We start from the raw sequence: 21,679 nt of genomic DNA, 5'->3' as shown, positions 1-21,679 counted from the left end.
ACTATATGGATAATTTTTTGGTGCTACCCTCACCCCCTCCCACGTTTGCCAGTCTGCCGTGTGACCCCTCCCCTCCCATGCAATCCCACCCCTCCCGTGCGATTCCTACGTCGCTCTCCCGTGCCTCTCGCCCCTCCCGTATGGTTCCCATAATCCCACGTCGCCCTCCCGTGCCTCCCCTCCCCTTCCGAGCTCTCCCCCTCCGCCACGCTCGACGTCACGGCTTTCGCGTGCCTCCCCTCCCCTCCCGATTAGGATATGCAGACCTCGCCACCATCTGCGAACAGATGGCCGGCATCGAGGTGAGCAACTAGATCCTAATCATCTCCATCAATGCATCGTCACCCTTATGCCGTTCCTCGATGCATCATCCCCGGCTGTGTTTTAGGGTGTGGAAGACCACCACGAGGCGCTACCCTAGACGCCGTCGATTGCACCCAACGACACCAAGGAGAAACCTGTACGCCACTGCCGTATACGTCGTCGGCCTGCAGGCCGGTGAGATCAAGGAGGAAGATCGTCTTCAGACTGAGGGAGGTGAGAAGTGAAACCCTAAAACAGAGTGTCTAGGCAACGATCCTACCTCCTGCTGACTAGACGACGTGGGATGCACCGCGACGACAGCAAGGAAAAACCCCCACGGCGACGACACCAGGGAAAAACCTCCACGCCGTCGGTCTGCACCCCGGCCAGACCAAGAAGAAAGAACGTCTGGACCCTGAGGGAGGTGAGCAGCAATCCTAAAAACGCCGATCCTACTCCCTGTTGTTTATTCCTCACTCGATCTGTCTAGGCATGCTGACATCATCATCTGAATTCCCCCTATCCCTATCAAAATAAACAAGCCCTCGATATTTTAGATTTCACATTGCCACTATTAATCAATTATCTCTTTTCTAAAGAACTGGAACAGAGAGCTATGCGAAGCTTCAATGCTGTGATTATGCATGCTTATATTGATAAAATCAGAACTATTATGCATTTTGGTACATGTTTGATCAATTATAGTGGTGTATTCTAATCATACCTTTAGTGCAGCTTTGGTGCATAGTGATAGAATCAGAACTATTGAGCATTTCATAATTATAGAATTAGAATAATTAAGCAATTTTCCTATATATTTGACAAACTATAATGGTGTATATTAATCATACCTCCAGTTCAGCTTCTGCCAAAGCTGTACGCGGACAAATTGTAGACAAAGAAAATTAAATGCACAGATCTAATGTTATCGAGAAGATAGAGATGTTGACAAGAATACTCAAGCGTGGAAAATGTTAAGGTTCTTAATTATATTTCATACACAATATTGCATATTTATGAACATGTTTAGTAAAAGCAGGTACCTGAGCAGCTTCATATTTCTGCTGACAGAGTTAGGTAAGGATTGCTCCAATCAGCCCATACACCATACTGTTGCCCAGCAAAAAAAAAGATTTATTGCCCAAATTCGACTCGTGGTGCAGCATCCTGATCAGGGATAGACCGCGCGTGAAGGCGAGCTGGATCGAATCAAGCCTAACTAGGTCAAACATTGATTCTACTTGCCGCTGCATTGTAAATTTGAATCTCCTGGTCATTTTGCTAGATTAATTATGTGTTTATACGTGACTTTGTTGGACCATTGAGCTATTCTGGTTTTCAGTAGTGCAATAGAGGAACAGAGGAGGGGGAACCTCATTGGTTAATGCCTGCAAGACTTGTAGTTCTGTACGTTTCTCGATTAATGTGTTCGATAGAAAGAAAAATCAGAGCTTACGTTATTATTGTGCTATTGGCTAGCTATAGTTCTGTTTCTGGGTCTACTCATAGTTAGATCTTTTTATATATAGTTAGAAAACAGTATACCTAAAGATATTTGGTAAAATGCATGTAGAATGGAATGGACCTATATGGTGGCTGCAATATGTAATTAGTAGTGGATAGTCATCCTTTATTGAGAATTTATATTAGGTTTCTAGAACATAATATTAGGCGTCAGGTGTTGTGCTATGGGAGTGCGCTGCACTTTGATTAGTGGAGCCAATCAAATTAAGGTGATGAATCTATATTTCTGTAACACTGAATTCAGAAGCAGAAGATACATGTTGTTTATGCATATTGCTGCTCACTCACTTCACTCACCATGAGGTGATGTTCTTGGCTGTTTAACTAATATGGCTATTACAATGTGAGTGATTTTCATAAATTACTCTTTTAAGCTTTGATTGGTGAGTGAAGTGAGATCTGAAAGTGTAAGTGTGGAGTTATCTGCCAAGTTTGATAACCTACGAATGCCTTGTCATTTGCATCTTCCATGATATTATGCATGTCAGTAGAAAATTTGATCGAAAGTATCAGTCTATCACTGTCTGAAATAAATGGAAGAGAATGAAGGTTTGTTATGTTACTGAAATGATCGAACAGCATGGTAGTTAGTCTCATTAAACTGCTACTACTGTAATATGAAAAGGTGATAAGGATACTCCCATCTCTCTTACTTTGCAATGCATTACCAATTCCCTTTCTAAATTTAGTGACCAATAAATGGGTCATGCCCATGCCTTTTTTTCAGATCTAGCGATAGTCATTATCCTGGGAAATAAGAACCTAGCTAATGTAAATAAATTTATTGAAGACCATTGTTGGTTTATTTTTTCTACTATGTCCTTCTCGTTGTTTGTGACTTGTATATTTGTCTCCTCCTAGGTGTTCAAGTGGGCTCGGTTTCCAGAACCATATAGTAGCTGAACCATATAGTCTTGAGATTGTTTCTGGTTTTATCACAAGTTTGATTAGCGGCATCCACTGACACTGTTGAATTCATTTTGTTTGCGTCCTGTTCAGAGGTGCCGGACTGCCAATTGCCATTCCCACAAGGTACAATGCATGTCCATAGGCATGGTGATTTTGGAAAGGGATGCATGGAGTTTTAGAAAATGAGCTTTTTAATATATGCCTTGATCAATGAGCATGGATTCCAGACCGTTGGATCATTAATGAGCAGAACCTCTGTGGTTCAATTGGCAAGTTCAGTAATGGAATCATAATAAGGCTATAAAAGTTCAAAAATTAGATATTTTAAAACTTTTTTCATGTGCCTTTTCTTTTAATTGGTTCGAAGTTGATTCTTGTGTATTGGTTCAAAACAGCATATTGGGGGATTGTAATAGCTGATGAACTCAAAAAACTATACTTTATATGCTCCTCTTATCTCGTTAGAAGTTTTTTTTAACTCCCTTAGCAACACATGGGCATTGTAAATTTGTACAGGTGGTTCTGTGGGTTTTAAGAGGTATGGGTAAATCTAGACGATCACCCTTCAGGGATGTATCAAACACAATTGGATCAGGTGAGGCCTCCTGCTACTGTTCAACCTTCTCCAGACAATCTGTTTGCTACGTACACTAAACATGAATTATAAATGTGAATTAGGTAACCAAGAACCTCATGTCCCGAGTCCACAAGCAACAGATCCAAAGGAGGCAAAAAGGTAGCGAGAGAGGGACCGATATGCAGGGATGTCTGCGAAACAAAAGATAGATTGGGTCAAAAAGCAGCGTGTATCCATATTGCATTGGATCTCTCACCGTCCGCGTGTTCGCTGCAGATCTAAACACAGCTAAAGAGGATACCCACTGGCTGCATCGCAATGAATCTTATGAACCGGGTACTGCTTAGTAGCAAGGCTGATGCTTGTATAGTTTCATTTTATCCTGTTTGTTGCTTTCATGCCTGTAGTCCACACCAATAATAAAGTGCACATATCCAGTGGTCACGCGGGGCGCAGACGAGCTTGGGGCTCTGAGGATAGAAGAGAACAATGTGATGCCACTTTTAGGTACTTATGATCGGTGCCATCAAGTTGTTTGTTGAAATAGTAGGGTGGAACAGATTTTTTATGATGATTGGGTATCAGAGGTCATTGAACTTGTATGTTGCACTCATTTGTGTTTTGTGCAGGTGTCACTCTGGACATCCCCAGGTATGGAGAATTGACATTTGCAGGTGACTTAACACCCAATGAGACAGGTACGCACCTACGGTGTGCATAATAAACCATAAAATTTTAGGTTTTGTATGTGAAATCAGCTGTTCTATTCTATTATGGCTTCAACGGATGATGACATCCCTATAAACTGACCATTCCGTAAAAATCAGCGACTTCATTCATCGAAGTAGATCAACCCATTATCAAAAATTGCAATTTAAGAAATGATCTTCTTTTGTTTTGTGCAGTTGGTACTCGGGACATTCCCGGCCTTGGATTGACTTTTGCAAATAATGGCATAGCACCTAATGAATCATGTATGTGACATGCTGATCGATTACTGATCGGTTGTTGTTTTTGTTCCATGCTGCGCGTAAATGGTCATGGAATTCAAATGCAGTTCATTCTCTTGTATGCAGGTGGATCTCAGGTCATCCCTGAGATTGCCGATTTGACTTATATCAGATGTGGAAAAAAACCTGATGATGCAGGTATGGTCAGTCAATTTTCACTATAGTTTGTGATGGGTTGTTGTTTTGGTTCCATGCATGACAGGTATCTCATCATACTTTATAATATCTATTATTAGGAGATAATATTTGGAACAGACAACCCCGGGAATCGTGTCACAGAGAAAGTATCGCTTAGGACAACACAGGTACGTCTAACTTACTACACAGATATGTTTGTGTATGACGGGGGACAAATAAATTAAATTATTGTTATAATTTTAGAATTTCATGCACCAGTTGAAAATCAAGTGGTTGATCCTAATGAACACCGTCGTGAGAGGGCTAGAGCGCGAAGGGCAGCAATGACTGCCAAGCAGAGAGATATAATTAATAAGCGTTGTCGAGATGCATATCATGCACACAAAGAGCCTAAGAAGACTATGTCTGCCGAGGAGAAAAAGAAGAAAGTTAGTGAAATAAAAAGAGCATCACGATGAAGAAATAAAGATATTAGGTCCGATACATTGCACCCTGACTCTATCGCAATGGAGAACCCACACTTTGAGCCTACACCCCTTGATAAACCACTAAGCGCATGTGACTGGGAGATCCCAGTTGTAAAAAGCACACCTGTTTACATTCACGCAACCCTAGAGGACCCCCCTCACGAAGCTGATCCGCCGATCCTCGTTGGAAGAAAAAGGTGTTCCCAACATGTTACCCCTGGCGTGAAGGGTAAACTTTGTTCTTTGCGAATTAAACAGATTGAGTCAACAATTGGATAGAGTATGGATAGATCTCATGAATAAACAAGGTGTGATCCACAGCCGACAAACGAATCAGCTATAACTAATGCTTGTAAAACCTATTTCTGATAGAGTTATTTTCCAACTCAAACACATTGTCACATATCCAATGTTACCGATTTTATTTTTTTACACCAAAGGAACCAATACGACTGCAAATAAAGATCCTATGCCCAACAACCCCTCTAAAACATATGCTCATTACGCTGGCTCAACAAATAATACACATGATGCGGTTGACGAGATGCAGCCAGGCATGGTGGAGGATGGTAAGTTTTATGGACTCTTGAATTCCACATCACCCCTTTGTACTAAAAAAATGGTGAGTGTGATCGTGAGTCTAATTATTTCATCGCAGATAGTGATGAGGATATCATATTTGAGGATGATGATGAAGAGGACAAGGGGTACCTATTTGCAGGACAAAGTAAGTGCGAAGCATATGTTTGTACGCATTACTCAATATCATAATCCCCGTTTAACATGAAAGTCCAAATGGTTTATTCTATAGAAGATGATGCTGACGAAGATGATGAGGTTGATATTGGTGATGATGACCTTAATGTGATAGAGGTTCCAGATCCTCATGCTGCAGTTTATGCAAATGTTCCGTCAGAGACTCACATGCTCAAACCGGTCGATAATTGCGAGTACTGCAACGCAAAGAAGTTTGAGTCAGAACCACCGGGGTTTTGTTGCCGTAGTGGGAAGATACATCTTTCCACACCTGACACACCCCTAGCCCTAATGAGATTGTGGACAAGATCGGATCCCAACGCAAGGAACTTTCGTGCCAACATTAGGTTTTTCAATGGGCATTTTTCTTTCACTTCCATGTACTGTCACCTTGACCGTATGACCACGAACATGCGGAATGCTGGTGCTTACACATTCCATGCACATGGTCAGATTTACCACAATATCCGGTCTTTTGGTAAATAAGAGGGGACAGAACCTAAACACCTTGAGCTTTACTTTTATGACGATGATCCGGCTCTTGAGCATCGGTACCAAAAGTGTCGTGCAGATTGTGCATGAAAGGACAAGGAGGTCATTGATATATTGGTTGGCATCCTTCGAGGTAATCCTTATTCTGAACATCTTAGGACAATGGGCCAGATCGAACATGTTGAGGACTATCATGTTGCATTGAATTTGGATCAATGGTTAGATCAAAGGACACATAATGTGCCGTTAACATCAAAGGTGGCTGCCGTTTGGGTAGAGGGAAGTGAACTGAGTGGGCAGTTCCAGCATAGTGTAGTATTGCAAGGCAAGGATAGGTCTATACATGGCATTCGATCATACCATGCGTGCTACGACCCATTATCGTATCCCTTGTTCTTTCCTAGAGGGGAGCTTGGTTGGCACGATTGCATTCCAAAGGTGTGTGTGACCATGGATGAAGTCAATGCTGCTCGCGCCATCTGCAAAGCCCGATCTGAGGGTGATGATGAAGGTAACTCGTAAAATGTTTTAGAATATAATATTACATTTTATATGTGGTAATATTGAAAGAATACATACTAAACTATCATAATTTAATAAATGTAGGTTACGCAGGGAATAAATGTGTGTTCGTGCGCGAATACTATTGCTATAAGTTTCAGATGCAGCCGAGATATTTAACCCAATATTATATGGAAAGAGACTCTTCCAACAGTTTGCCGTTGACATTTACATCAAGATTGAGAGTTCGCATTTAGATTACATATGAAACAACTAGAATGAGATTAGAACGGATTTATATCAAGGCCTGGTTGATAGTTTGCAAGCAGGGGAGTCACAAGCAGATTCTGTTGGAAAGCGTATAGTTCTCGAGACATCCTTTATTGGAGGCCCTAGGGACATGAGGCGCCGGTATATGGATGCCATGGCCTTGGTCCGAAGGTATGGTAAGCCAGATATCTTATCACCCGAGATCAAGGCAAAACTGTACCCTGGTCAGACCGCGAAAGATCGTCCAGATCTTGTCACCTGAGTCTTCAGGGCAAAACTGGAGGAATTGAAGTGGAGGTTGATGGAAAAGGATATCCTCGGTAAAGTCCGTGCGTATGTGTATGTTGCGGAGTTCCAAAAGAGAGGATTGCCACATGCCCACTTCTTGCTCATCATGAAAAGAAAATACAAGCTTACATGTCCTGAACATTATGACCGTCTGATAACAGCTGAGCTTCCCAACAAGAAGAAGTACCCATAACTGTACAAGATGGTAACCAAACACATGATGCACGGACCGTGTGGGTCATTAAATCCTAATTGCCCGTGCACAAAGGGGCGTTCCTCTTGCAAAAATAGATATCCACGCTCTATTTTTGCGACGTGATAATTGACGCAAAGAAAAGATAATTGACGCAAAGAAAAGATACGTGGCCACGTGCTGAATAATCAATGGGTCGTGCCTTACAATCCTTAACTGTTGCGCATGTTCAATTGTCACATAAATGTTGAGGCTTGTGGGAGCATCAAATATGTTAAGTACCTTTTCAAGTACACATACAAGGGACATGATCGTGCGTCGTAGTATCCATTTGTACAGCAGTTGCAGCTACATCTTCCACACATGCACATGGTAACATTTAATCAGCATCAAAAGATTGAACAAGTTGTTAATCAACCGGGTGCCGATGAGTCAATGCTTACTGCATACTTCGCAGCAAATAGAATCCACAAGATTGGCCGTGATAAATTGTACCGTGATTTTCCTGAATTCTTTATGTGGCAGTCAAATGGGAAGTTTTGGAAACCAAGGGTATATGATACAGGTGGGCAAGTTGGCAGGATCGTATCAACGCACCTGGCTGAGGGGGAATGCTACTACTTGCGTGTTATCTTGAACCATGTGGCGGGTGATACTTCATATGAGGATCTTAGGACTGTAGATGGTGTGATTCTTCCCACATTTCGTGAAACTGCACAAAGAAGGGGTCTCATTGAGGAGGATAGCAGTCTGGATGAGTGTCTAACCAAAGCAACATTATCCCATATGCCGTCATTGTTACGTAAACTATTTGCTAAAATTTTGGTGTTTTGTGAGCCAAGCGATGTCTCAGCACTATGGCATAGACACCTTGATGCAATGCCAGAGTACTATAGCCGTAATAATACATCACCCATAATTGTGCAGTAGATGGTCTTGATTGATATTCGGAATATGTTACCGTCAATGGGGAAGGATATCAAATCATTTCCCCTTCTGATATTGATGAGACGTATGATGATGCTAGCGGTATCCCTCATGAGATATTCGAAGAGGCGAGCATCGAGCAAAACCCTGATGATGTGTCACTAGCGGATAATCTTAACGCTGAGCAGAAGGCTGCCTACTATTGAAAATCCTATGGGTGGCTTGTTTTTTTGGACGGTCCTGGTGGTACCGGAAAGACATTCCTATACAAAGCACCACTTGCGAAAGTACGTAGTCAGGGTAAACTTGTTGTTGCCACAGCTACATTTGGAGTTGCAGCATCAATATTGCCCGGTGGTAGGACCGCCAACTCGCGCTTCAAGATTCCCCTCACAATTGAGGATGGCTGTTTTTTAGCTGCACAAAACAGAGTGGTACAGCCAAACTTCTACGCCAAGCATCACTCATAATTTGGGATGAAGCCACTATGACAAAGAGGGAAGCGGTCGAGGCGCTTGATAATAGCTTACGAGATATAATGGATCGGCCTAACCAGCTGTTGGGGGGGGGGGAGGGGAGACCGTGGTTTTCGGTAGTGATTTTAGGCAGGTGTTGCCGGTTGTTCGACGAGGGTCAAGGGCTCAAATAGTCGATGCATCTCTGCGGAGATCGTATGTAACACCCTAATTTTCAAATTAGAAACCTAAATAAATTTTTGCTAGATTTCATTTAGGACCCATAAGGTTTTTATTCCATTATTTTAATTTTAGAGCATTTATTGTGAATTGATAGTAATTTACTTAATCATAAAAAGAAACATAAGGAAATATAGGTTTTGTGCATTTCATGCCACATTGCATTATTTTATTGTTTGTCTTCTATATGAATTTAAATTTTAAATTCAAATTCAAATACATTTGAACTCAATTCTTTTTCTCCCTCTATTTTTCTTTGGGCCCGGCCCACCCTCTTTTTCTTCTCCTCTTTTCTTTTTCCCTCCTTGCGGCCTAGCCCAGCTAGCCTTCTTTCCCTCCTCTTCCTCCACCACACGCAGCCTGCTCGCCCCCTCCATGGCCCAATGGCCCGCGTGCGCCAGATGCTCTCTCCCCTCCCTCTTATTTCGCTGACAGCCGGGACCCACCTATTAGGGTCGTCCCCGACCTCGAGCCAGACTCGGGCTCGAGCCCGAGTCCGTTCGCGCCACGGCACGGCCGCCCCGCCGCGCGTCTGTGACACCCTAGGTGTCAAATAGAGCAAGCCAATAGGAAGAATGTTTGGTGTGGATTAAATTGTGTGAAAACTAAGTAAAGTTATGAAAATAAGGGTATTTGTGTAAATTTATGAAAGTACAAGTCCTTTTATGTAATTTAGTTGAAGTATAAAAGTAACATCCAAAAATTACCAAGGGTCAAAATGTAAAAGGTGAAAGTCATCATGACCAGTCATAAATGCTTGCAGATAAGCCCAATATTACATAAAATTTACATTACTAAGGACAAAAACTTTATTAAGTTTGAGTTGAGCGCAAAATTGTAAAATAAAGCAGTATACTTTAGGTTTCTGAACTTGAGCCCTAAAGAAAAGTTGTAGGATTTGAAAAGTTCTACAACTTCTATTTTGACCATTTCCTCATTAGAGCTTTGGATCAGTGGGAAAATTCTGTTTACAGTGAAGTCCCTGAGGTTTTGAAATTTCCAACGAGGTCCCTCGGACCTCCTCCCCTCTTCTTCCTCCTCTGGCACATGCTCTGCTCTGCCTCTGCACCTCTGCAGCACCGCCGCCCATCGTTCTCGTCGTTCTCGGCCGTCCCTCACCACCTCCTGCCGTGCTCCACCTCCATGCATCGATCCCCAGCCCGAGCGCCGCTCTAGCTTCCCTCTTCTGGCCTCCCGCGCGCTTGACACGCCCCTCTCCTCTCCTGCCCGAGCTCCCGCCGAGCGACAGCTCGCCGCCGCCGTGGCGAATGCCAGCATTCCCTCCCTTCCCTCACCCAGTTATAGTTACCGCGAGCTCCTCTGGTTCAAGCCCTTTCCATTCCGTTCATTTTCCCTTTGCCGTGCACACACAGAAACCCGAACGCCGCCGCCGTCTCCTCCCTCAACTCCGGTGCCCTCCTGCTCGCCGTGGGCAGCCCATTCCCGTACACCCCACACCACTAAAACCCCCTAGGAAGCTTCCCCTCACCTCACTGACGCTCCCAAGCCACTCCCCGTGGCCGGACCTCCACCGGAGCTACCTCGCCGCCGATTCCCTCCTCGCTGGTAAGCTCCTGTCGCCGTCGAGCCTCTACCTGCGCCCCTCCTCTGTCCAATCCGACCATCCCAATAGCTTCTCCTCATCCTACTGCAGCTGTCAAGCCTGAGCTTGGCTCTCCTCCTCGCCGGGAACCTCCTCGCCGACGAGCTCCCCTCCGCCGCCGCCTCGGCCGCCGTGGGAACCCCACCTCCGGCCATCCCCACTTCCTCCCAAGGCCACCCATGGATGCGCCGTGAGCTCCTGGTGCCCGTATACCAGTCCTTCTCCACCCCCACCCCCCTCGCCGGAATTTGGCCGGCAATCCCCCTGCTCCTCTTCCCCGACGAACCAAGGGCATTTCTCTGATGATTTCAAAAGTTCTAAGGGTGTCCCTGTAAAATTCCAGAGCCCCCCCCAATTCAAAAGCTGTGAACTTCAAAAATATGTAGAAAATTATAGAAAATTCAGAAAAATGCCAAACCAGTTTTGTTGGAATCCTTAAGTTAAAATCGACTACTTTTATATAGCAAGTTTGAGCTGTATGTGTGTAGTTTTTGATGTAAATTAAATACTATGAAATGAGTGTTTTATTTGTATCTCATGTTATATGCATGTGTTGTGGCTGAATTTTGAAACCTAGGTTGTATGTGTCATGTATAGCTCTGTGCAAAAATCTCGAGTTCTTTACTGCTCATTTGCTTAGAAATTCAAGTACCTTTGTTGTATGTTGATAGAAAGTTCATAATTTAATTCTAGATGCATTCCTTCATGTTTAAAGCTGAAAATTTTACCTTAGCTGTGCTTCTGCATGATTAATCCAAAATAAAACTTTGAGAGTCAGAATCCAAGTATAACTCCAGTAGTGAATTTAAGTTTAGATTCAAAGAAAAATTCATGAACCATAGCTATAGTTCATGAAAAATTATGAAAATAATTTGAGATATTGCTCTTGAGTAGTGTAGCATGACCAAAAATTCTCAACCCATGATCAGGTCTAGAACAACTAAAATAAATAGAACTTGTTAAGTAGATCCATATTAATTAATAACCTAGGGTTATTAAAGATAATTAGCTAGTCAAATAAATAAAGGTGTTAAATGTAACTAATTTAATTATCTAAGATAATCAAACATGCTACTTCATGTAGTTAATTAAATTTTTAGGATTACCACCCATGTTGCTAAGTAAATGGGTTAATAAACCCAATAAATGACTGCCTAGTAAAGGGCAATTGTTGTGTTTGCTAATATGTAATGTTATGTTCATTAGATTGCAACTTTATCGTGAAGTAGAATAACAATCTATACATTTTCTAAACTGCATCATTTTCATCACATGTAGATTCGACGCTTCTCGCCGACGGAGACTATCAGATTCTCCCAGAACCCGAAGTAGAAGTCTCTGAAAACGCCGGGAACATCGTCGGAGAATTCACTAAAGCCCCTAACCCGAGTTGGGAAGGAATTGTTAACATCTCTGACCTCAGCCCCGCTAGTGAAGGCAAGCCCCGGACATAAACCCACTATTTTATTTACACTGCAATCTACATTTATATATATACTTGTGGATTAAGTTCTTAGGAATTGTCTGGAAACCCTAGTTGCATATTCCTAGGAACCGATGTACTGAATATTAGAACCTGAGTCCGACTTGTGCTATGCTAATAGGACCTGTAGAAGTCAAGTGATTTCCTATCACTCGCGCGACATAGAAATTGGTTGTTTACAATCCTGCAATCACTATAAGGATGATGGACGGGGTTATGTGTAGTATCTTGAAAAGAAATGATACCCCGTCTGTATTGATGAATTTGGTTAAGGTCGCAGTGTGTGGTATAGTGGCAGTTAAGCATTTGAAAGTACTAGCCACATACCATGAAATATGGTAAGCGGTAAGCCTAGTAACCAATCGGTCTGGCAAGTGGACTCGTCTCCCACCACTCGACTTTTAATTTATGTTTACACGCACCGACGTGTGCGAATACGTGTTGTAGGGCAACCAGGAGTATGGTCATGTAGTCGCGCTACAGACATACATCCTGCATATTGGATGTGCGTATGGTCCTGTAGTCGCTTGTGGTGGCATTGTTCCATGACCCGGAATGAAAGGCAAACGGTTGCTTCAGAACGACCTGTTGGTGTTCCAAGCGTGTGAGTTAAGTTTACCTTACAAGGGTTGAAATTCGATTTAGAATCGTCCGTTTCTCGTGGAGATTAAGACTGCTTAACTCTTTTGCCACATAGAGTAACAAGAGAAATCTTATGATGAGTAATACTGAGGTGTGCTCTAAAAAGGCTTTACCTTGCTTGAATAGTTATAGGTGCTTACCTAGAATGGTTAAAGAAATTAGAAACTGAAAACTAAAATATGAAATTAAGGATCTACTCTTTGTTGCTTTTCAGCTGAGACAAACCCCAAAATTCCTTTAAAGCCTTCATGGTCTAGTTAAGGGCTAAGTATACCCTAATTCCGGGTAAGCCTTGCTGAGTATTAGAGTACTCAGCCTTGCAATATGATTTTATTTCAGGTAATATCTCTGAAGACCCTACTCTCTCCATGCCTTGGCCCTATGCTTTGCCTGATGGTTGGTCCGTGGAGTGGGACCCGTCCCCGGCCAACACCGATCCTGACAAGTGATGTCATGCCATGGCTTATCATGATGTCCATACTAGCGACATGTATAGTTATCGTACTTTGAATTCCGCTGCTGTGAATTTGAATTTTTAAACTGGTTTGTAATAACTTCTATCAGTCTAGTACTTATGTTATTCTAAAAACTCTTGTAACATAAGTGCCTGTGATGTAAAATATGATGGTGATTGTATCTCTGGACTCGCCTTCGTGCGAGGTACCTTGTTTGATCCTGCATTTGGTGGTTTATCGGGACGTTACCCGACAGGCCAAGGGGTTACACCGTTTAAAGTACGATTGGAGCCCTTGAGAGAAAGGACTTGCGTACTTGAGCTGGTGTAATTCAGGTTGGTTCTGCCACAGCTGGTAGCAGAGCTAACAAGTGTACCCTGGAGATATAATTATCCTTAAAAATGTCTTTTAGTATAAAATTGAACCAACAAACTATTTTGCAAACCTACGTTGGTGCCGTTAAGGATTGTGCTTAGTACGTAAAGCCCTAGGGTAATGTTAATATGGGAATTAGAGGTGGCTATTGTATATATGTATATAATGCTAACTTCCAGCACTACTTTCTGTTAAATCTTAAATTTATGCACAATCAACTTTACATCCTGTAACTACGCTTTCGATGATGAGGTAAGAAGGTAAGGATGCTCAGCTAACTGGGGAGTTAGCCTTCCCGTCGGTGATGCGAACCGAACGCTATTTCTCAAGCAGTGGCCTACTTGAGATGCTGCCAATGTATCAATTTTGGTTGATTATATTGGGAGTATATGGTTAAGCTTAGGGTATGAATAGCAGTACCTGTCAGACCCGGGGCCACGGGACTGGGTACATAACGTAGTTTAAAGAGGTCTAAGAGATTAAGTCCGTCTTATCTCTTATTCATCTTGTTTATCTCTTATTTATTCCGTTTAAATAGGAGACAAGGCTAACCGATACAGGGGGAATCTACTCGAGATATGTTCTGGTACGATTCCTTAGCTGGTGTTGGTTAGTATCTTTGTAACCCTGGCCTCTCGGATATATAAGGGAGGACAGGGACTCCTCTCAAAACACGATCTCTAGGTCATTCTACACAAAAGGCAATACAAACCACCGTACAGGACGTAGGGTGCATCTTGCGGCCCGAACCTGTCTAAGTTCTGTGTTCCTTGCACCTTCGAGTTCCTGATCTCGGTGTCTCCTCACCCAAAACTTACCACCTTGGGTATATCCCTCGGTGGGCAGCCGGTTAAACACCGACAGCTGGCGCGCCAGGTTGGGGTGCGCGTCGAAGATCCACCGGCGAGCTCGATGGCATCTTTCAATTTCATCAGGTCAGTTCCCTCTTAGGGTACGACATTCGTTTTTGGCTCGTGGGTCTGCATCGTAGATGGTGTGGGCAACTTTCAGAGATTCCTCGTCGACATGAGGCCAAAGACCTTCGCTGCAGATCTTCACAGCGACCTCGACAAGTTCGTCGACGGGCTCGACAACTTGCCGCTTCATGCCTCTGCAGCACAGATCGAGATGGAGTCTGCTCCAGGCTCGACTTCTTCTGGTGTTGCGACAACTTCCTCTGGTTTGGACTTGTTCCAATCTAGGGATCTGCATAGCCGATCTCAACTCGGCTCATGCAAACCGGCCACTGATCTTTAGGAGGCCAACGTCTCTGGGACCCTCTCCATGTTAGAGAAGGACCTGGACTTGCTGCTCCAGGGCGGAAAGCCGGAAGCCACCGCGTGTCGGGGGGCTTCGGGTTGTTCTGGTACCGGTGATCTGGTGATCACCTCTTTGCCGGAGGGGCGCATTGTGCTTTGGAGAGGCATGATGCTCTCCGATCTACTCGAGGCAGAGGGTCGACTTGTGGCTCACCTCGAGCCCTTGCCTTTTCAAGAGGGCAGGCCATTGGCTACCGCGGTGGAGGGGTCGACTGAACTAGTCGACGAAAGCTCTCATGAGCTTTCCTCCCGCCAGGTGCTGATGGCCAACGAAGGCGAGGACGATGGGGATCTTCCCATCGTCAACTTTGAAGCAGTTTCTGAGGATGAGATCACGGCCAACGCACGCGACAAGAACGACGCCGACCGTGAGGTGCGGAGGGCCAGGAACAGGGCCCGCACAATCCGGCGGAGGAGGGCCAACGAGCGTAGGCGATCTATGCATCGCGAGCTTGACCCTGAGTTTGTTGCCGTAAGCGAGCGGGGTTTTAGGACTCCGGTGGCCAACATCGCCAGGGTAACGGCCATCCTCGAGCGTAGCCACGATCCGGAAGTGCGTCAAGAACTTCTTTACGCGCAGAGGGCTTGGATCCAGCTGGATCAGCACAACCCGGCGTCCACCATCAGGGAGGAGCGCGTGGGTGAGAGTCGAAGTGAGGCTCACAGTCGAACGGCTGGCGGCCGTCCTCGACACCAGCTCAGCAACGACAACGCTTGCGGGAGCCAGGCTCCTGGCGGGAGGCAGCAGCCACCGCAAGGGGGTCATCCGCGGCAGGCCAATCATCGACCTTCTCCAGAGGACCTACGCCAGCACATCAATGAAGGTCGTGACGCGCGGACAGTGATCTCCTCTAGGCGCAAGGTCCGCGAAGAAGTCGAAACTGAAGGTACTGACTGTAGCGACCGATTCCCTGCTTTTTCTGCTCGTTTTAGCAGCTACAAATATCCGGAGGGCTTCAAGCCGATCAGCATTACCAAGTACGACGGCAAGCAAGCTCCTCAGCAGTGGCTCCGTTGCTACTCCACGGCCATTGAGGTCGCAGGGGGGTCGAATATCACCAAAGTCGTCTACTTCCCGATGGCTTTGGACCCTGCACCGCTTACTTGGTTGGAAAGCCTCAGCAACAACTCAATTGACTCCTGGGAGCGTCTCAAGAAGGTCTTCATCGACAACTTCCAGGGAGCGATTGCTCGTGCAGGTACTCGTCACGATCTTGCTCAGTGTAAGCAGGAACGTAATGAGCTCCTGCGGTCCTACACACATCGCTTCTTTGACGTTCGCGCCACCATCGCCAACATCTCGGAGGATGACATCATCGATTGTTTCTACAACGACATCACCGACCTGGGCATCTAGAGGGATTTCAGGCGGAACAGGCCGAAGACTGTTGTGGGCCTTCGTGATATGATGCACGATTGGTCCGAACAGGAGGAGAAGATGCGGGAGCGGTTCCCGCGGCGTCAAGATAGCAATCTGCGGCGCCCAAACAACAACCGCAACGATAAAGGCTAGCGGGACTTTTCGGGTCCGCCCCGTAAATGAAAGCCAGATGATGTCATCCTGCAGAAGAAGTGCCCTTGGCACCCAGGTGCCAATCATGCCGCCATTGACTGCTACCACCTTCGGAGGACGTTCAACAACTCCGGTGGTGGCAAGAAGAACAAGAAGCCTGCGGACAAAGAACCCGAGGATGACTGTAACACCCTAATGTAATTTTCCCAAATTTTAAGGAATTTATTTGGGCTTAAATAAAATTTCCAGGGTTTTCTCTATTTTATCTTGCATTTAAAGTAATCTTATTACGCAAGTAATTAAAATTTATGATAGGATCAACTTGTTTGTGCATTCATGCTGGAGCATTGGTTTTATTTGTGTGGAGTGTATAGAGTTTGAATTCAAATTTATTTGAATTCAACTAGATTTGTTTGAATGATTAGAGTATAGAAAAAGAAAAGGAAAGGAGAAGGAATAAAAGAAGGCAACCCAAACCTCCTCCTTGGCCCGGCCCAGCTCTCCCTCCCCCTCTCCCCTCTTCCTTCCGCATGGGCCACACCCCGGCCCACTTTCCCCCTCAGCCCGGCCACCCCACGCGCTCCCTCCTCTCTCTCTCGCTGCCACCCCGGGCCCACCTATTGGCGCCAGCTTCCCCGCTCGCGCACCCGCTCTCTTCTCTCCCTTTTCTCTCTCTGCCAGGCCAGCCCCGCGTGCCAGCACTCCTCTCTTCCCCTTTCTTCTCTGGCGCAACGGCCCCCGAAACTTCCGGCGAGCTCCCTCGCCTCGGGCCCGCACGCCAATGTGCCCTCCGCCGCTCCACAAAAGGGGAACCCCTGCGCCCGGGTACCCAGAACCCTAACCCTAGCCGCCACCGATGACTTCCAGCGCCGCCGCGCCCCAGACCCCCACAACCCCCGTGTCCGCTCCCTCTCACCATCCAGAAGCTGCCCGGGCCTAGCAATTGGATCTTACACCTCTGTATCGACGGGAATTCGCGACGAAGCCGTCGCCGGTGAGTCGCTCCGCCGTCCCAATTCATCGCCGCCGGTGTTCGTGGATCCCTCTTAACCCCCTGAGCACCCCCACAGGAGTCCCCGGAGCCGATCTATGCAAGTCAAGGGTCCCGGCCACCTCGGCATCACCTTCCTCCGCGAGAGCCCGACCCCTCCGCCGCCGATCGTCATCGTCTTCCTCCTTCCATCGCAGCTCAGGCCCCCACAACGCCTAGGTGAGCACCGCACGTCCCTTCTGGTCATGATGCGCCAGGTGTCGTAGATCATAGACCACCCCCGAGGCCGGAACGCGTGCACGCCGGCGTTGTCCGCCGCCCCTCACCGTCGCGCGTGAAGCCCGAGCCCCTTTAGGCCCAGCTGTAGCCCTAGATCGATTCCCTAAGCCTCGGTGATGCTTCTGGGCTTGAAGTCGTGAAGGTTGGGCCACCGGAGCAGCGGGAACGCCGAGCTCCGGCGAGCCCGAGCCGCGCGCCGCCGCGGAACTGGTCACCGGCGACCAGCGCCGCCGCCCCGAGCGCCCAGAAGCCCCAAGCCGTAGGATCCAAGGCTAACGGGCGGGATTAGATCGAGCCGGGGTAGATCTGAGCCGTGAGATCAAGATCCGAGGGACCCAAATCGCGCGTACCGGTTCGCCCCTTGTTTTAAATCTGAGCCGTCCGTCTTCGATCCAGCGCACCATATTAGATCCAAGGGAAGTGAGAGTCAGGAGCGTCAGATCTGGATCCGACGGCCACAGTGCGCGCGTACCCCTTCGCGAGATGGATCTAATCCAGGCCGTTGGGATTAGATCCGACGATCCAGAATAAAGGATACCCCTTCGGCCTTGCCTTCTTGCTAAAGAGCCCTTGTCTTTTAGAGAAATAAACCCGCAGTCGGGGTTAGTTGCGAAATAACTCCAGAACGACCCAGAATCTTGCTCGGACCCCCCTGAGCTTCCTGGAATTAGTACCCGCAGTCCATGTCCGGTGTTTTCACGTGATAGCCCCTGTGTCTACCCTTTATTTGTGTTTAGACCCTCGGTTTTTGCGCAGAACCCCTTAGAACCTCCAGTTTTCTTACAAATAGGTCCCTGGATCTTGTTTCAAGCGTAGTTTTCGCGTCTTAGCTCCGTTTTAGGTGTTCTTTATGTCCACGCGATCATTGTAACGCGTTGAATAGCTTTAGAATAGTTTTGTGTGCTGTTTCTATGTAATGTTGTACTGTTTCTTACAGTTTGCTATTGTTTGTGCATGTGTGTATGTCTGGACCATGCTTGATGATCGTGAGTAGACGCGGAGCCTTTGGACCAGTACCAGGAGCCACCATCTTCTGAAGCTTTTGAGCAGCAGCAGGAGAACTTTGAGGAAGGCAAGTATAACATGAACATCCTACCACTTTTAAATACAGATTTCATACTGCATTTTAATATTGTATGCCTATAAGGACTTTCCTAGCCACTTTATATCCTATATATATATATATATCCTTTGGGTGGCATTATGGTTAGTTGTGCTAGGTTGCTGCGCTACAACAAACTTGGTCCTTTTTAATTAAATTTGATTAATGGTCTTATGCAACTTAATCATGAGCGTGGCCCTCTGTGCTGTGTGCTTGAGTGGCTCACATCTCTGTAAAAGATGTTTTGTTAGAAACCTGGTTTAGGGGGCCAGCACGGTGCTTAGTGCTTGGTTGGCCACTCTCCATAAGGACCGGTTCATAGAGCGACAACCTGGGACAACCGCGCAACCACAAGACTGGAATGGGACGGTCTTGACTTACTAATTAGGTCGTGTTGGTTCGGGAGTAACTTACCTGCGTGGGCAAGAGGGGTGGTAAGCTTCAATGGTCCCTGCTCCTCCGGCTTGGTCTGTGCTGTGTGTCTTGTACCCCCGGAGGTGGGCCCCATCATCGCTGATCCAGAATCCTTAGCGGTTATACCTTACCAACGTGATCCTTTGTAACGGTCTCGTAGTGTGCTTGCTAGCCATCTCACCTAAGGAAGTGTGATGAACAACTAGCGTAGCTCACGACTTGTGGGTAAAGCTGTGCAACCTCTCGAGAGTGTAAAACTGATATATCAGCTGTGCTCACAGTCATGAGCGGCCCAGATCCTCCTTTTGATTAGTGGGGTTATCAACCTTTGATTAGGGAGATTTCCCCGGGTGGTTTTGGTTTGGTTGGTTTCTCAGTAGTTCTTAACTAATATTGATTAATTTCTTATGCAATATGGGTTTATGGTAATTCATCCATTTATAGTAAATAGTTTTAATAAAATTTGCCAAGATTAAAAGCTACTGCAGTTGAGTCAGCCAGCCTAGAGCCTCATAGTTTGTGTTATACTTGTTGAGTACAAGTTGTATACTCACACTTGCCTCTTCCTCTCTTCTATTCTCTTTGGGATATCTTCGACTGCTGCTCAGTACCAGGCGACGTGGAGGACTACATCGGCGGACTCGACGATTTCTAGGCGTTGTCTCCCAGTTGACGTTCCTGTGGCGCCCTACTCTTCATGTATTTATATTACGCTTTCGCATTCCTTGAACTGATTCTTGATTCAGTTGTAATAAAGACATTCCTTTTATAATTTATACGCTTTTATTCGTGACATATGTTGTGATATCTTGATAATCTGTTGTATATATGCGTGACTTGATCCTGGCGCATATATGATTGCTCGATTTATGTTCTTATAAATCGGGTGTGACAGATTGGTATCAGAGCCGTGTTGACTGTAGGACGAAGCCTAGATAGAACTGGTCGAGTTTAGGACTTCTTTTCGCTTGCTCTTCTTCCGCAAAACCCAAAGATTCGTTTCTGCTTCTATTCCTTGAGTTCTAAACCTCGAGTTTGCTAATCCTCCCTGCATTTTCCGAGGGTTAGTTTTATATATTCCGTAGACGTTGGCCTGCATTCACTTAACCCTCTAAGTTTAGGCTATCCTAATAAAAATACGCTAGAACGAGTGTGTTAGTCGAGTCGTGTGATAATCTCGACTAAGTTGTGAATATTGAATGTTTGTTATTGTGCAAATGTTTGATTTGGATTTTTGGTTGATTGCATGGATTAGAAGTAAATCTCTTTATGCAAATCGATCTCAACGCAAACTTGAATTAAGTAATAAAATTGAGATAGATCGTGGGGGTAAAACCGTACATTCCTTTCTCTCTATTTTATCCTGTCAGAGTCTTCCTTCCCGAAGTTATACCATATCTATCTCTTATAAATTTCGCTATGCTGCAAACAGATGGTGAACACCAGGAGCACCGGCAGCGGTTCTGGCCAGCAGGGGCATAACAACCAGAGCACTGACCAGCCGCTGCCGATGCCTCCACCTCTGACTCCGGAGCAGTTCTTCTAGCTCCAGATGCAGATGATGGCCACCCTGAACAACACCGTTCAGACGCTGCAGTAGATCCACGCTCAGCCGCCACCTCCTCCACCGCAGCAGCCCCGCGACAGGCGTGCGGATTTCCTGAGGGGTCACCCGCCGACGTTCTCTCATGCGGCTGATCCACTTCAGGTTGACGACTGGCTTCGTCAGGTGGAGCGCCAGTTGGATGTCGCTCAGTGCGACGACCGGGAGCGAGTCCTGTACGCAGCAGGACTGCTGCGAGGCTTAACCCTCGATTGGTGGGAGTCCTACCCAGCTCGGGACCGCGGCACTCTCACTTGGGTCCAGTTTCGGGAGTGTTTCAGGCACCACCACATCCCTGCTGGTGTGATGAAGATTAAGCACAAGGAGTTCCTTGCGCTTAAGCAGGTAAAACCCGAGTAAAATCTTTCCGCAATTTCTTTTTGAGCTCAAACCCACCCTTGCTACAAGAAATGCTGAGTAAATTCCTATCTTCTTTCCAGTGATTATCGTTTCAGGGAGCTATGACGGTGACTGAGTACCGTGACCGCTTCCTCCAGCTCGCTCGCTATGCCCCTGCTGAGGTCGCCCATGATGGCGATAAGCAGGAGCGCTTCAGGGAGGGACTGGATGACCACCTGGAGTATGCGCTCATGAACCACCGCTTCGACAACTTCAATTAGCTGGTTGATGCTGCCCTCAACACCGAGCACAAGCGCCGGGAGATTGAGGATAAGAAGAGGAAGATGGCTCCTGCTGCGTCGGGTAGCAACACTCGGCTTCGATACCAGTACCCGCAGCAGCAGCAGCAGCACCAGAGGCAGGTCCAGCAGTACCAGCAGCGCCAGCAGCAGTACCCGCCTCGCCCTCAGCAGCAGCAGCAGGCGGGACCGGGCCAGAGGCTTCCAGCGCC

General features: G+C 46.2%; 1 protein-coding gene across 9 annotated transcripts; it reads left to right on the top strand.

The window, feature by feature from the left end:
• The first annotated feature begins 78 nt into the window (after positions 1–78).
• Positions 79–18,723, top strand: LOC112894757. Of its 9 annotated transcripts, none has more exons than XR_003229049.1 (13): positions 80–302; positions 389–727; positions 1,375–2,859; positions 3,253–3,331; positions 3,415–3,472; positions 3,590–3,649; positions 3,752–3,820; positions 3,943–4,011; positions 4,219–4,287; positions 4,390–4,461; positions 4,560–4,628; positions 5,587–5,655; positions 5,740–5,805. XR_003229049.1 is itself a non-coding variant. In XM_025962557.1 (13 exons), exons 4-11 carry the CDS (start codon positions 3,308–3,310, stop codon positions 4,616–4,618), a joined length of 480 nt encoding a protein of 159 aa, XP_025818342.1. In that variant the 5' UTR covers positions 80–302; positions 389–727; positions 1,375–2,859; positions 3,253–3,307; the 3' UTR covers positions 4,619–4,628; positions 5,479–5,497; positions 5,587–5,655. The 9 variants fall into 9 exon arrangements, 3 of the variants coding, with proteins under 3 accessions (XP_025818345.1, XP_025818342.1, XP_025818343.1); XM_025962557.1 differs by lacking the exon at positions 5,740–5,805 and adding an exon at positions 5,479–5,497; XR_003229047.1 differs by having other exon boundaries at positions 81–302; positions 389–537; positions 625–727; ... (1 more) ...; positions 4,560–5,655; positions 5,740–5,817.
• Positions 18,724–21,679: the final 2,956 nt, after the last annotated feature.

Source organism: Panicum hallii, chromosome 5, assembly GCF_002211085.1.
Source record: "Panicum hallii strain FIL2 chromosome 5, PHallii_v3.1, whole genome shotgun sequence".
NCBI classification, from domain to species: Eukaryota; Viridiplantae; Streptophyta; class Magnoliopsida; order Poales; family Poaceae; genus Panicum; species Panicum hallii.
The sequence above is the reverse complement of the archived record's forward strand: the minus strand, read 5'-3'. Positions and strand labels throughout refer to the sequence as shown.

Bases quoted from the DNA above. Each gene is read 5' to 3' on its own strand.
- LOC112894757 (XM_025962558.1), top strand. From the start codon at position 3,308: ATGTATCAAACACAATTGGATCAG. The intron at 3,650-3,751 runs GTACTGCTTAGT...GCACATATCCAG, and splicing joins CAATGAATCTTATGAACCGG to TGGTCACGCGGGGCGCAGAC. The intron at 4,288-4,389 runs GTATGTGACATG...TCTTGTATGCAG, and splicing joins CATAGCACCTAATGAATCAT to GTGGATCTCAGGTCATCCCT.